The 15,342-nt window shown below is 40.6% G+C and overlaps 1 protein-coding gene across 1 annotated transcript in view; it reads right to left on the bottom strand.

Moving 5' to 3' along the window:
- Window positions 1-15,342, bottom strand: part of LOC141804143 (solute carrier family 22 member 23-like) — a 44,947-nt gene that overhangs the window by 18,932 nt on the left and 10,673 nt on the right. The window contains exon 5 of the mRNA XM_074688443.1: window positions 2,686-2,854. Coding sequence (XP_074544544.1) covers window positions 2,686-2,854 — 169 coding nt within the window. The remainder of the gene's footprint in view (window positions 1-2,685; window positions 2,855-15,342) is intronic.

Below are 15,342 nucleotides of genomic sequence, written 5' to 3'. Positions count from 1 at the left end.
GATCGTTGTATTGCATGATGTAGCACAGATTCCCCTGAGCGGTAAGGTTTCTCCTTACTGGAATATGTTTATTTAAAAACAGTCAGCAAAAAAATGCACTTCATTTGCCTCAGCTGGTTGGTTTTCTTGGGAACAGATGTGCCTGGGAATTTATGATCTTGCACTGATATGGTTTGGAGCTTTTTCCCAAGAATCAGCAAACTTTAGTCACCAGCAGTGTTGAAATCCTCAGTTCTACCAGGTGTGTTTCCGCATACAGACATTTGCAGCCTGTGCCTGTTATCACAAAAGTCAACATGGCTCCACTCTGGAGGATTTCCCTGAACCCTGTGGTAAAGGTGGATCAGCCAGCTGGTGTGCTAATCCATGTTATGTGTTGTACAGATCTATTTTCCTTCACTTTCATCAGAGCTTTTTTTGCTCCAGTATCACCTACTTCCTAAACACAACCAAAGCAGGAAAGTGTCTACAGCTCCAAGGGCTCTTAACACGCCCTCAGTGTCAGCTTTTGTTGTTGTTGTTGCTGCTGCTGCACTACAGCGCTTTCAAGAGGTGAGACTTCTGACCAACTTTGACAATAACTGTCATTTCCAGTTTTCAATTTCCAGTAGAGGTGGGCAGATCAATCCAAATATGGATAATATCAATACCAGTGTTGGTATTCATATCAAATGATACCATTGTAAAAAGATCAATGCTTTGTTTTTTTTTCTTCTGCATGCACTGACTGCTACGGTTTTAAAAAAGTGGCAGCCTGGCTATGTCTGTAAGTGTGGCTGTGTCACAGCGCTCCCCCTCCTGTGTTCTGATGTTGCACTGTCACATGGCTCAGCTTGTTAACTCTCTACCTCAAAAAAAAGGTTTTTATTTCTTCTCAAGTGAGAACTTTTCCCTTTGTTTAAAAGTGCACCAAAGGAAAAAAAATGTCCCTTATTTTTGTTTTCTTTCAATAAAAAGTTCTACTTGAAAAAAAAGACAGTTTGTTTAAAATTTGTTTTAATATTTGTTCTGGTGTGATAACTTTTTATAATTTATTTATTTTCTTTGTTAAATGAGTGCAATAATGGGAGCACTTTTATTCATTTGTTTGTATTGTAGTCTTCAACTCTGTACTTCAAAACAGATTTTGTTTTGATTTGATAATTTTTTGCACTTTATTTTTTTAAGAGGAGTATCCCACACATAACAGTATTTTGCAGAAAATTTGTTTTTTTACCGATATATTGTTTCTGAACATAAATTATTATCCCGACACTAAAGTATTTCATTATCACCTTTAAACTTTGCACAAATGCTGTCCTAGGTTTAAACAAAAAAAAAACACAAAACACCTAAAGGTCAGCAGTTTGATGACACATCAACCTTAAATATTAAAAAGTATCGGTATCGGTATCGGTATCGGTATCGGTATCGACGATACTGCCCCTCTCTAATTTTCAGGTCTAGAGCTGCTAATCATTGGATGACAAAAATGTTATCGTTTTTTTATATAATTTAATTTCCTTTGTCAGATCAACCAAATAAAACCAACTATAAAGAAAACAGAGGAATTAAAAAAAATTAAGTGGTTATGATAAGAGGAGGCAGAAGTGTCCTGGGACAACTTCCATCGCTCTATAACATTAGCTGCTCGTGAGGTGCACTCTCAGGCCTCGTTAACACATGCCAGGCCTGTAGTTGGCGCTATAACTGTCTTGTCTAGAAGTGGTTTTACGTAGATCTCCACTGAAGTTCCCATGTAAATGAGAGGCTGAAATGCAATATTTATGCATTTCATCCTAAAACCGTTGTTGTGTAAACAGCCCCTCAAACTGAGGCTGTGGATTCTGCTTGTGCTGCAGTTAGTGGAGACAGGCCCTAAAAGTCATTTACTTCACGCTCTCCAGTTCTTAAACCAGCAATACTATTATCACATGGTTATTAGATAACCAACCTTCATTTGCCTTTCTACTTAATTGTAGAGTAATACTCATTATGCTTTACTCATTTGTTGGAGTCATTACACTGGTATGGTATGGTCTCCAGTTCTGACCCTTGCACTACTGCATTATGGGAAGCCCCATCAATCCCCCATCAGTTTTCCTGCCTTGAGTCCCACACTGATTTAAATGCTGTGTATTGATGTTTTGTCAGGATGGTCATTTTTACTGTCTCTCCCATGTTTTAAAGATGCATCGTTAAACAGTATTTGACTTTCTATGAATGAATACTTTGATTTGCTGCTGGTTTTGTTCACATTAGTTGTGCCGTGACATTGTGTGTTAGATGAGGATAAATGGAGGTGAAATCACCAGTATTTATCACCAGGGCTTTAGCAAAATGAACTGCAGTCACAGCAGAGGTCACTGCAAGTGTGTTAATGAAAAGACATTACATCTAACTCAGCTGGGAGTTCATGGCGGGAAAATGTCCTTGGAGCTCAGACATTCTCCACTTCTTTGTTTAAACCGAATAAATCTGCTAAAGCTCTTTTGGTTTCACAAGGTTTCATTTACACTTCATCAACACTAGAAACTAAGAATCTAACACATGCTGAATTTTGGTGCAGATGGTGCCACATATTTATGCAGCACAAGAGTATCATGTTGAATTTTAAGTGGGAAACAACTTTTAAGCAGAGCAGAAGAACAAAAGCGAAAGATGTGTGGGCGCAGAGTGCAGCAGATGCTCGGGTCCTTGTCTTACCAGATGTAGGACAGCATCAGCAGGAGGGGGCAGATGATGACAGCCTGGAGAACCTGCCAGTCTCGACAGAGGTAAGCCACCACAGGCATCAACAGCTGACCGCCTAACACCACAAAATTGGCCACCATGGTCATGGAGAAACGCCATCCTGGCAGGCACAGCTCGATCCCTGGCAGGCAGAAAAGGAAGTGGAGACAAAGAAAGAAAGTTTTGTACGTTTTTGTAAGTTTTATTGAGGTGTCCATAATATCTTTATTTAAAATGAATACTGATTATTAATTCAGAACAAAATGAGTAATATGGAGCTTGTTGGTCATACCTGACACAACAAAAATTAAACAAAAATTTGGATTTGAAACTGGTATTTAAACAAAGTTAATATCTCTGAAACATTGCAGTAAACATATTTTGATAGTTCCTCCATTGAATACACTACATCATCAATCTCTGACCAGAGACAAAATCAACAAGTTTTTGTTTTGAAGTAATAATATGATGTTTTTCCAGCTACAGTACAAGGAGGAGTTTGTGACATTAGATAAAGACAATAAATCTGCATGTAAAGTTGTTGTTGCAGAGACTGTTGACAGGCCAAGACAGTAAGCTGCTGTGAGAGTGAACTAACTAGAAAGAGGTTCCTTGTACTCAATTCTCCTCTATCAGAATGGCACTGATTCATTCAGGCAGCCATTAGCATGCACACCACACTGGCAGCCAGTGACCACAGACAGTCTAGCCCTTTAGTTACTGCAGAGCAGAGCAGGCTCCACATCAACCCCATAGAAAGTGCAGAGTACTGTAATACCTCTATTCTCAAATCACACCAATCTTTTGTCCTGCTTCATTCACCGCTTTTTGTTATACATTGCTTTTCTTCTCTGGTGGGTCTTTTGCTGGCCGGGAATGTGAACAGTCTCCAGATGGGCCTTTCAAGGTGACAAGGCCAGCATAATACAGTGGGTGTCGGCGGCCCCGCTTCATTCCAGTGGAAAAGACCGGAATTTCAATTAGGACTTGCCCCCTTCTGAGGACATGAATAATGCTCTCTGTTCACAGACACTATCGCAGCTGGAATGACAAAGCCAATGAGCTGAGAGCAGGGCGATGGGTGCAAGACCTGCTGAGTTTGAACCAACTAACCTCGGGACCCCTTCTCTGAGCGCCACTGGGAGAAAAGTAACGGTTCACTGCTTATGGACAACATGGGATTTGAATTCTTCGGTTATGTATAATGCGTCATGTGCACTGAACAGGCCACTGGATTGTGACGGGAAAAGTACATCCTGTGGTGAGCTATAGAAAAGTACTCAGAAGCACAACCATTAGACAGTTCAAGCAGTATTACTAATAAACGCTCAGAGAGGAGGAAATATATGAAATAAGGTGTATTCTGTAAACGGAGCTACAGAACAAGGACCAAAATTTTTAGAAAGGAAAGGAGGCCTTGAGCTCCTTACTCTGGCTGACCCTAATCCTCTACAAACCCATTAGATCAGCATTCCCACAATGCTCTGCTGCACTCTCTGTTCTACTGACACAAATAATCTGATGTCACCCACAAGACACTTGCCAAAGATGCTCACAAAAAGTCTCAGGGGTCTCTCAGCCAGGATGCACAACTTCTTAAGAACAATAACAGCCATATCGAAATGCATTAGGATGACAACTGTACACAATGGAAGTGAAAATGACATTATCAATGATCAAGCCAATAGCCAATTAATAGTAATGATAATCCCTAAAGAGGCTTTGGCTGTTGTGCTGACTTTGGCAAAACAAGAATATGAATCACACGCTCTGTTACAGTAGTTCACTAGCCTTCTGTCAAGTACAGCTCAGTCAAGGAGGCCCATTGTTTTACAAGTGAAAGAGATTGGTTGACCACTAAAGGCACTCAGTGCAGCCACTCCCTGTACCCACAGGCTAATGTCATGACCTTTCACTGGTCACATGAGGTCCGTATGGCTCCATGCCATGATTTCACTACCTAACCCTGGCCACGCAATCCTGTAAGATCTCTGTAGCTTTTCTGTACCCTGACAGAAAGATACAGACGCAAGTTTGCTGTGATTTATATTGATCACGTTCTTGTTCTTATGAGCATCTAAAGTTTACTCCAGATGGGAGGGTAAGTAGGGCTGTACCGTTCTGTGGGAGCTGATTCTAACATCTGGCCAGGGACTGCAGATGGAAACAAGCCTTTTGGCCAACTCTGGCATGATTAAAGAAATGTTGATTAATATGCACTGTCTCTGAAGACATAAAGATAGATTAACAAGTATAATAAACTTTAGCATCATCCCTCAGCTGTCATTCATCTTCCCACATCTCTTACCTCTAGTGCTATAAATTCCAAATCCACAGTGTCAATAACTTCTATCTTATTATCTATGTCCTAAACAGAACAGGTCAGTAGTTGTGTTTGTTAGCAGCTGTTTCCCTTTCTGCTGGGAACACAAGTTCAATTAGAGTGAGGGATTACAAAAGGGAAGCTGCCTAGCCAGATCTATAAAAATAAGTGATTTTAAAAAATGCTGAGAAAGTTGTAATGTGAGCGAGACTGACTTAACTATACAGGTCACAGGAACTCTGAAATGAGGTAACTTGCAGTCTCCTCCTATTGCTTTGAAAAGACGAGAAGCTTCTTACGTATCAGTCTACTTCAAAATACAGATGACATGCTTATGATGGAAAGCTCGAAAGCAGTCTGACAATTTGTTTTCAGTTCATTGCCTAATGCTCACCAACTGAATAGATATATGAAAGACATTACTTATAACGTACCAGCTAATGATATAGAAAACGCATTTAACTCACCTTACAGTATGATAATGTTACAAAAAGAAAGAAAATTCACTCAACAATGCTAGCTACTATAAAGCAATAGCTTGCTTACAGGGTTGGCTAAGCTAATGAGCAAGCTAGCCAGTAAGCCAGACGGTCGTGGGACAAAATTAACTGATATTTTTGTTAACTAAAAACATTAAGAAAATCAAACAATTCAATTTAGAATTTGAAGTAGTTGAGTCTTATACTTATCTGTTGGCTAACAGACTTTCAAATGTTTTTTGTTTTGTTTTTTTCAACTGTGAAATGTAACGCAATTCTGAATTATTTTGAGCGAGCTAACCACCGTTAGCCAAGAATTTGAGCCACTTCCTTAATTAGATTAGTAAAACTCGTAACAATGCAGGCCACAGGCCCTGTGATTTGTCCACTCAGTAACATCACACTTCATGCATTTACACTACTTTGTTAACACTGCTTGGATACACTTGTCTGTGCATAGATAATAGATAATTTAGAGGAATTGGGAACTAGCATGATTAGCATAGCATCGAAATTGCACTACCGACTGGCATTTAGGCTGTGTTTTGCAGAGTTATGTGAACACGCTCACACAAGAATGTAGCGCTCATGACAGTGTACACTGATGTGGCAGAGCTTCTGCATAGAGTCAGCACACAAGCAGCCTTAACACTATCAAGCTGTGATGCAAGTCAGACACTGGGTAATGCTAAGCATGAAAAGAGAAGATTCATCCTTAAAGCTGCAACCTGCAGAGCTGAATTATAAGCCAGCATTAAAACATGCAGCTCCTCAGACATCCACCAGAGGCTGGCTGCAAAAGAGCATCAATCCCCACAGAGCCCATTGTTAAAATGTCCAGCATTTAAGCAGGAATTATCTTGTTTAAAGACAAAAAAAAACATAAAATTAACTAACCAGTGAAGCTTTTAATTGTAGAAATGTCTTTGATAGTGCTAGCAAGTATATTATTTTACACAAGTAGCAACCTCTGATTACAAAAAAGAGTATATGCTAAAAACTGCAGTTCCTTGAGTGAGGCTAACACCAGAAGGCATACAGCCCATTAACACCTGTATAAAACAGCAATCTTTAAAGTCAAAAGAAACATGCCTGCAGCCTGGTACAAGTCATCCTACACTGCACAAATTTTTCAAAACAATTTGTTGTGAAAACATTGAGGTTATGAATTTTGCATGATTAGAAGCGCTGCTGATTTGACTTAAAGGAAGGCACATTTCAGCTGTTAGCCAGGAAGCTACGGGCAAGCCTAAAATCAACCTCTATGAATGTTGCTCTGGTCTACTGACCATTATGTTGGGATGATATTTCCAATAAAATGATCATTTGGCCATCATTAGGCTTCAAACCTCCACTTCAGGGTGACGTTACCGAGACTTCATTGATTTTATGTGGTCAAATCAACTTGTGCTCACAAACTCTGCTAGAAATCTGGGTGTCATGATGGATGACCAGCTAACCTTTAAGGTTCATGTGGCCTCAATTGTTATGCCCTCTATAACATCAGGAGGATCAGACCCTACCTGACACAACAGGCCACACAGCTTCTGGTACAGGCCTTTGTGACATCACACATTGACTACTAGAATTTCCTCCAAGCAGTCCTCCCTGCGCATGCATTTAAACCTCAGCAGATGATCCAGAATGCAGCAGCACGTCTGGTCTTTACCCAGCCCAAAACAGCAAGTCACTCAGCTGTCAATCTCGCTTCACTGGCTTCCAGTGGCAGCTTGAATCAAGTTCAAAGCTCTTCTCCTGGCTTACAAAACATTAACAAGAACGGCTCCTGCCTACCTGGGGTCCCTCACCCAGGTCTACACTCCTTCTGGCCCACTGCTCTGCTTGTGAAAGACGCCTGTTGCTCCCAGCCCAGTGCGGCTCCAAATCACTAGCCAGACTCCTCTTCTCTGTTTTGGCCAAATGGTGGAATGAATTACCTAACTCTACACAATCCAGAGTCCTTTTCTACTTTTAAGAGATGTCTGCAAACTCATCTGTTCAGTGAACACTTGTGCACTTAAGCTGACCCCTCTCCTCCTTGCCCTCAGGGGTAGAATGAGTCAGTTGGTCTAAGACTCAGCTCTTGTGATTTTTTAGCACTACTACTGAATGTTGTTGAAGTTTGAAGTATTCTGTTGCAGCAATGAATTGTGGTTTGTTGGCTTGTGATTATTGGACCCCCCCCCCCCCCCCCCCCCCCCCCAAAAAAAAAAAAAAAAAAAAAAAAAAAAAAAAACAAACTTGTACTTAATGGCAGCACCTGCAGCCAAATAACTTGTAGCACTGTTGTCACACTAACTAGGTTTTTCTTCTGTTTAAATTCTCACTTGTGTTGGACAAAAGCGTCTGCTAAATGAAACTGTAAACTGTCTATGGTTTTACCTTGAAATATGGCCACCACGTCACTATACTTACTTCAATTTGGCCATACAAACAAGTTATTGTCATAATGCCCCAACTTCAAAGAAATGCACAGACACAGGAGTCCATGCAATGACCAATCCATACCCTGGCATGTGTGAAGCTGCTGATGAGGTTTTAGGAGTGTGATTCACTGAGTGAAGCCCAGAGCAGCATCGTCAGCAAACAGCACTTTCCTGATAAGAACCCACTGAACCTTGCTCTTTGCCTACAGTAACTGCAGACCAAGTAGGATTTTTCTTGTGAAGGCAAATTGCACCCTCAGTTGAACACAGTGACTACATAGGAGTATAAGTCAAACTGTGTGGGGTGAGGGCACAGCTCTGTTGAACACAGTTAATTGGGAAAGTCTCTGAGAAAGGGCACAGGCTTCTCCAGGTATCCTTTACAGTATTGTGGTACACAATTACCTGAAGGTAACAGGATAAAATGAGTGTGAAGAGATGTAGATCATTGACATTGTTTATAGGTACATACAAACAGGAACAAACTGCAGTTTATTTACAACTGCTCTGGCAAATAACTTCCCAGGAGCGCTCCGAAGGGAAATTCTCTCTCTTGTTTTTGTTGATACATACGCTGATGGCGTTAGCACACAAATATCCTGTGGTATCCTCTCTACTCTTAAGCACAAAAAGCAGGCTATTGACTAAGAATAAGGTCATATTCATTGATTAGAGCCTTATCTGGAGCTGCAAAGAATGCCAACTAGCACCATCTGGCCTCAGGGGCTTTCTTTTGATCCGTGTTTGCTTAACTCTAAACGATCACACCAATCAGACACCAAGAGAGCCTTTGATGATATTTGTGTAAGTGGGTTTGTAAGTCAAAAGTAACTCACCTTCCCTAACCCACACACTGGCAGATCAGAATGTGCTGCTGACTTTCTGGGAGTTATCAAATTGGAGAATCTTCAAAAATCTTACACAAACATAGTTTTAAGGTTCCCTAACAAAATTTTTTTTAGCAGCCCGAGAAAAGAGGAAGTGGCAGTATTAATTACACCAATTAAATGGAAGTGCAAAGGTTAGTCACTGATTTGACCACTTGCTGGACTTCACTCAGGAATTTGAGCTATAAGATAGCTTGAGGTTATGTCATGTGTCTCTCATGCAAAGCAAAGGTTAAATGTGATCTCTGCTTGGTCCAAGTTAAACACTTTAATTAGGTCATCCAGTCTGTTCTTTAACAAGTACAAGGATTTGGAAATAAAAGCTGAGGTAAAAAGCAGACACATTGTGCCTGATGCGTAGAGAAGGAAGTCTACAGAGCAACCGGATTTGCAAACTCTGCAGAAAATTGAACTTTGGTCTTGCTTAGAGGAAAAAAATGAGCCTGCACCTTAACCCACTTATCAGGAGACAGCGGGAACAGAACAAGAGGAAGGATGAGAGCAGGTCAACTTGTGTATCATGGAAATCACTTTTCACTGAGAAGCTCAATCTGACTGTAAAAACATTTTAGAGCATTCACAGCAATCAGGATGAATGTAGTCTATTTGATGGCAGCACAATATCTCTGAAGCAGTGTCAGACAGACCTGGTGGCTGTCTTCAAAGAGGCATAGCCATATGGTTGCAAATTGAAACGCTCCTGTTTTTAGACTCCAGCTCTCCAGCAGGCATTACGCAAGCCAGACCCAGACTGAGCCGTATCTGTCAACGGCGCATATATTTAAACAGTGCGAGAGCAAGACAGGTATGGAAAGGAGGCAGGCTAACAAAGCAAGCTGTCCCTGAGACTGTGACACAAAGGGAGCCATTTACACAGATAAATGCACTCAGAGCTCCCATCTTTCTGTGCTGAAACCTTCTGAGAGATTAATGTGAACGGTTCCAAGAGGGCACCACGCAGAGAGAGGGTGGACCTCATTACAGATGATACAGGGACAGCGGAGAGGGCAAGAGTAGTGTGGCCTGGCCTTGGCTAACCTGAGCAGGAAGCATACACATCAGAGATCCTCCTATATGAATAGAGTGATATTACTCCACTGTCTTGAGGGAGGACGGGGTTGGAGAAAACATGCCCATAAAATCCCTTCCAGGATAAAGGATATGAGAGGATACAAATGTTATAAGAGTTTTATGTTACTTGGTTTTTACTAGCATGCGGTACATTCCTAAGAAAACGTGAAATACTCTGAGGCTTTCTTAGACGTCATTCTAAAGTCATATGATTAATGTACTGAATCTGTGACCTATCTCCGTGTGAAACATAAACAGACGCTCCATGGTGCTCATTCATTCTGTGTACGTGATTTTTCTGATTCTTTACCACTGAATGTCTTTAAATGAACCGCTATCAAACTCAGTGATCTCCTGTGTTAGCATGTAGATTTCTATGAGTTTTATTTGTTGTTGTCTCATCAATCTTGAGTACATCAGGCTGTGCTGAAAGGATGTAACGCTCAGGGAACGACTTATCAAGCTTGATCAGGTTAGCTCTCAATCATCCCATGAGCAACCAATTTGCCGGATAAGAGGCTTTAGTGCAGTATTACTGAGTGGAAACATCTGTAGAGTGTGTCCTCATTGGATTTGGTTATAAATTTTGGGTTTTCATCAACTGTCAGCTATAATCATCATGAACAAAAGAAGAGTTCAAAATGCACCTGTCCACTACCAGTACTCTTTTAGTTTATGTACAAAAGGAGGAACAGTCAACACTACACAGACAGTCAATACTCTCTCAGTGTCCGGGAGTGACTAAAACAATTTAACCGTACGGATATGATGCAGGACTAGCTGTTCTACCCTCTCTGATATTTAACCTGTAAAAGTAAGGCCACACAACAACCACAGACAAGGCTCATAAGTCAAACATTTAACAGTCACCCATTGTCTGACTCACCAATGTCCACTGGTGTCAATTTGACTCTTGTCTTCTTTTAATTTTCATATTTAGTCGTGGCGAAGAGGTATTGATAAGCTTTGACAAAGTGCATTTAGCCAAGATTTTAAAACGTAACAGACTATCCAAACATTAAATCATGACAAATAAGGTGATTTTGGCTCAGGGATTGTTCAGTTATTTGATGTGATGGCACAAAGCAACACAAAATATTTTTCATTTGTATTTTTTTACATAATATAACCAGCAAAGTACATAACCTGTTAAACCTGGATTGTTAAGTTTTCCACGCAGGTGTTTTTTTAGTTTATGACTAGACCACTTTGTTTCAGCCTACAATCCAGCACAATAAAGTTACCAACCCTGGAACTACTTGGACATACTGTCGACTTTAGCCCTGTTGGCTATGGCTGCCTTTTGCAGCAGCTCTCTCTTCTTTGTCCGTTTCTTGTAATTTTTTCATCTCTTTTTTCGTAATCTTTGTATTTGGAGTGGATCATGACTTTGTACGGTTCATTTGTTGGTCATGGTCACCAAACTTTTTGTGGCTTCAGCGATATTTTTACTTCTTTTTCTCCTGTGTTTGTCTGGAGATCCTACATGTAACGATGGCTGCATTGTTTACATGGGACTTCAGCTGTTAGCAGCCTGTAGCATGTCAATGCTAACTGGTGTAAGGCCTGATGTCTTCCCACAAGGTGAGGAGAAGGAGGTGAGGACCACAAGCTGGTTCTCAGGTGTGAGCTAAGAAGTGACGACATGGACCTGTCCTTCTATCCATCGTTATTGGAACGTAAGATCAATCTCCAATAAGATGGACAAGCTAGCCATGCTAACCCAGCAACAGAGGGAATACCAGAGGGCAGAGTAGCATCATGCTATTCACAGACATGGCTAACTGAGCTAACATCAGACACCAACGCCACATTGGAAGAGCTTCACCTGCTGTGAGCAGACGGGATACAGGAGACAGAGATGGAGCATGACTGAAGAAGCTCAGTCCTGGACCCTGTGGAGGTGGAGGCTGGCTGAACTGGAGAATGATGGACAAACTGTCATCATCTATTTTCTTATGGACCTTTTTGGACTTTCTATACACTTTCTTTTGTTTTCTTGATTGCTGGTGTGACTTCAATTTCGTTGTACTTCATTCATCTTGGTGATTGTTAAGGTGTTAATATCAAGGTAGAGGAAATTACATAGCAAAAAAAGAAGAAAAGAAAAACAAATGAAAAAGTAACTAAAAGCTATTCACTTGAGTTTGTCCAGAAAACTCTATTACATTTGACGCCCTACTTTTATCACCACACAAAGACAAGTCCTGATCAAGTGTGTCAAAGGTTACTCACAGCATAGTGCTGGAGCTGTTTATGATTCATGACCTGAGACGATGACAAACTCATGTGATGTGTCTGTTCGGCTCACTCTCTGTCTGTTCCTTTCTTTATGTCTCCAGAATCTGTTTTCAGAGGCCTCACTCTCACACACACACACACACACCCATGACGTGTACAGGCTTGCCACCTCTGATCCCGACATGGAAAGTGAGCTCCACTTAAGATGAGTAGAAACATTTGTACTTTGCTGTGAGGCAGCCTAATTATACAGACTTTTCAGGGTAACCCTTCTGTTTCTTTGCAGCACTTCATGGAGACTTTCAGAAACTTAATGTTGCAAACTAAAAACAGAGTGATTACAAAACACACACATGCAAACTTATCTAGAAAAGTGACTATTTTGTGAAAAGGAAACATCACATGTTTAGTGTGCTTTCTCCCTGTAACAACACATCTGAAATCATATTTGCACTAAGAAAAAGAAAGAAAAAGAAGCCACAAATCCATGACAATAAAACTGAATTTCAGTCCAATTTGTTTGTGTGTATGCATGATAGAAAGCCGTGTAAACAAAGAAAGAGAGTTTTGGCCCACTGCCCCAGAACACAATCTCCTCGCCTCAAGCTGATCACAAATTCTCAAACAACCCCCCAACGCAGCCAGTTAGCATGACTCAGCAAGCTGCTGTGTTGTGTGTTTGTATGTGAGAAGGGTAGGAGGGGGGTAGAGGGATGGGGAAATGGAGTGTTTACTGTAGAACTGCAAAAGTGAGCAGCCCAGTGATGCTGAGCTTTAAGAACTATGAGCCTTGCCTGTGCTGCCAGGTGCAGTGGTGCTAACAAGGCTAGTTCATAGTGATGTGAGAGCTGGGGTATAAATAGCAAAGCTGCATCAGATGACTTTCTATAGATATGGGCTCTGCTTTACTGCTAGCGTTGATACAGTGTGGATACATGTGGTAGAAAGGTGCATTAGCCTGGATATAACATGAAAAAGTCTCATGCTAACATGACACACACTTGTGGTAGTGCTGTAACTGTACCACACATGCACTCAAATATTTTTTCTTCCTCCCATTTCCTTTAAAATCAGTCCATATGCTGTCTTTTTTTCCTTTCTTTTTCATTTCCAGGTCCTGTTTATTGTATTCACACAGCCACCTTTTCTCTTAGATGCATCATAACCATTGTGCGGAGCTAAAATGTTGTAATGCTGTATTGTTGCAATTTCAAGCTTTCTGAATAATCTTTAACAAACCTTATCCCTTGACTAATTCCCAATTTTTAATAGAAACTTAAATGCTAGCACCCATCCAGCTCCTAGCTAGCATTGCTACTAACTTGTGTATTGTCGTTGTCTGTGGCTACTAGCTAACATGTTAGCTGTGTCTGGCTAAACTACAAGAGTAAGCCTTATGTAGGCGATGCATTTATGCCACTTATACCTAGATGTGTTTAATAACTGAATAATATCATCTTAAGCACCTACTAGCTAGCACCAATACAATCTTACATGAATGCTAATGTTAGCTGTTTTTTGGCTAGAGCTAAGAAGTTTCTAAATATGATCCTGAAATTACCCCTGTGAGTTTGAACTGTTCCTTGTTTTTGCTACAGCTAATCCATCAAAACGTAATGAAAAATAGGATTTGTCACACACACACTCTAAGTGACTCAATCCAGAAACCCATTGGCACAACATGACAGCCTGATGAAAGAGGATATTAGTCGCTGTGTGATTATAGTTAATTATCTATCTCTGGAAATATCTATCAGCTGTTTTTTCTCCTTTATTTTCTGGCTCCGGCAGTTAGTATACACATGCCACATCATTCAACATGTCTGCCTTCAGAGGGGCCCTGATTTTAACCGGTCACTCTATTGGTGCACACACACATGTGCAAATAGCTCCATTTTTTAACTATTGAGGCCTGCCTGTATCCTGAAAATGTGATCCACTTCCTCATTGATACCTCCAGTAATGTGAAAACAAACATTTGGTCAGGAAGGTGGTGTCTCCGAATTACTGCAGATCCGTATTTTCAAGGATGTATGAAATTATCTGTTTAATTAAACAGTAAGAGTGTAGTGAGCACATTTTTGTTTTCCATTTAAAAAATTCTGACAATGCTAACAATGTTCACCCTGCAAGATCTATGAAATAAGACTTAATTGCACATGGGTTGATGGGAAAGGAGGGATTAGTGTAATGTCTCCAGTGCAAACACAGCCGAAAGCGGGGATTTGGCTCCGACTTTTCTTTGTAAGCACAGTCAAACAAAGCATGCCACAAAGGAGGGTCATGTGGTTTGTAATGTAACATGTTGAAATGTCATATGACTTACAATGTCAGGGCTGAATACAAGCTTTGGCTGAACTTTTAGCATATAGTCACCTTCCAAATACATTAAGCACCCTAAACAGAACGCCTTGAACTAAAACGATTGATTCTCTTTAGTAATGCGTTATTGAACGATTGAGTTCCCCTTCTTGGAGCAGCTCTGGTGGAGTTTTGTCAATACAGAGTGGCTGCAGGGTAAATATCATGTGACAGAGGCCACACATAATCAGAAATAAGGGCAGCAGTATGGCAAAACAAAATCTATACAAATATGCAAAGATTGAGCAATCACAAGTCAAGCAAAGGTTAAGACATGTACTTTACAGCAAGCTGTTCCTGTAAAGAAGCACAGTTGTAACAATAAAAATGCTTATGTGAGGGAAATACTGCTTTTTTGATAGGGAACTGGTTGTTTGGATCAAAATTACCCATTTCACCACAAAGGAAGGGGAATTCCATACACTTGCAATTGCTGTTGATGCAAATGGTTTAACATAAGTTTATCAGATCAGACAAAACAATCCTACCTGGTGTGAAATGTTGGGCTTTCCACAATCAGGGTTGATACATGTTCTGAATTTACCTGGAAATCTTCAAACTAATAGTTCAGAAATTCTCAGAGATTTGTAGGCTTGTATCTCACTATTTAACAACAGGACTAAATATGATTGCTGAGAGGGATGTTTGCATTCACAGTTCATTTGGTGACAAATAAAAGAAAGGAATTCCTGTGAGATTGCAACAGATTGTTCTTGAACTTTTGGTTCAATAAGTTGGGCAAAGAATGCTTCAGGGAAAAGAGGGTAGAGGGTTCATGGCAGGCTAAGTACATAGACTGAGGAGGTAAACAGGATATAGAAAGTTGAACTATAGCAACAGGA

Source organism: Halichoeres trimaculatus, unplaced genomic scaffold (genome assembly GCF_033239565.1).
Source record: "Halichoeres trimaculatus isolate MK-OKI-2021-1 unplaced genomic scaffold, fHalTri1.1 fHalTri1_scaffold_15, whole genome shotgun sequence".
Classification (NCBI taxonomy): Eukaryota; Metazoa; Chordata; class Actinopteri; order Labriformes; family Labridae; genus Halichoeres; species Halichoeres trimaculatus.
Note: the sequence above shows the minus strand (reverse complement) of the source record. Positions and strands in the feature narration are given on the sequence as shown.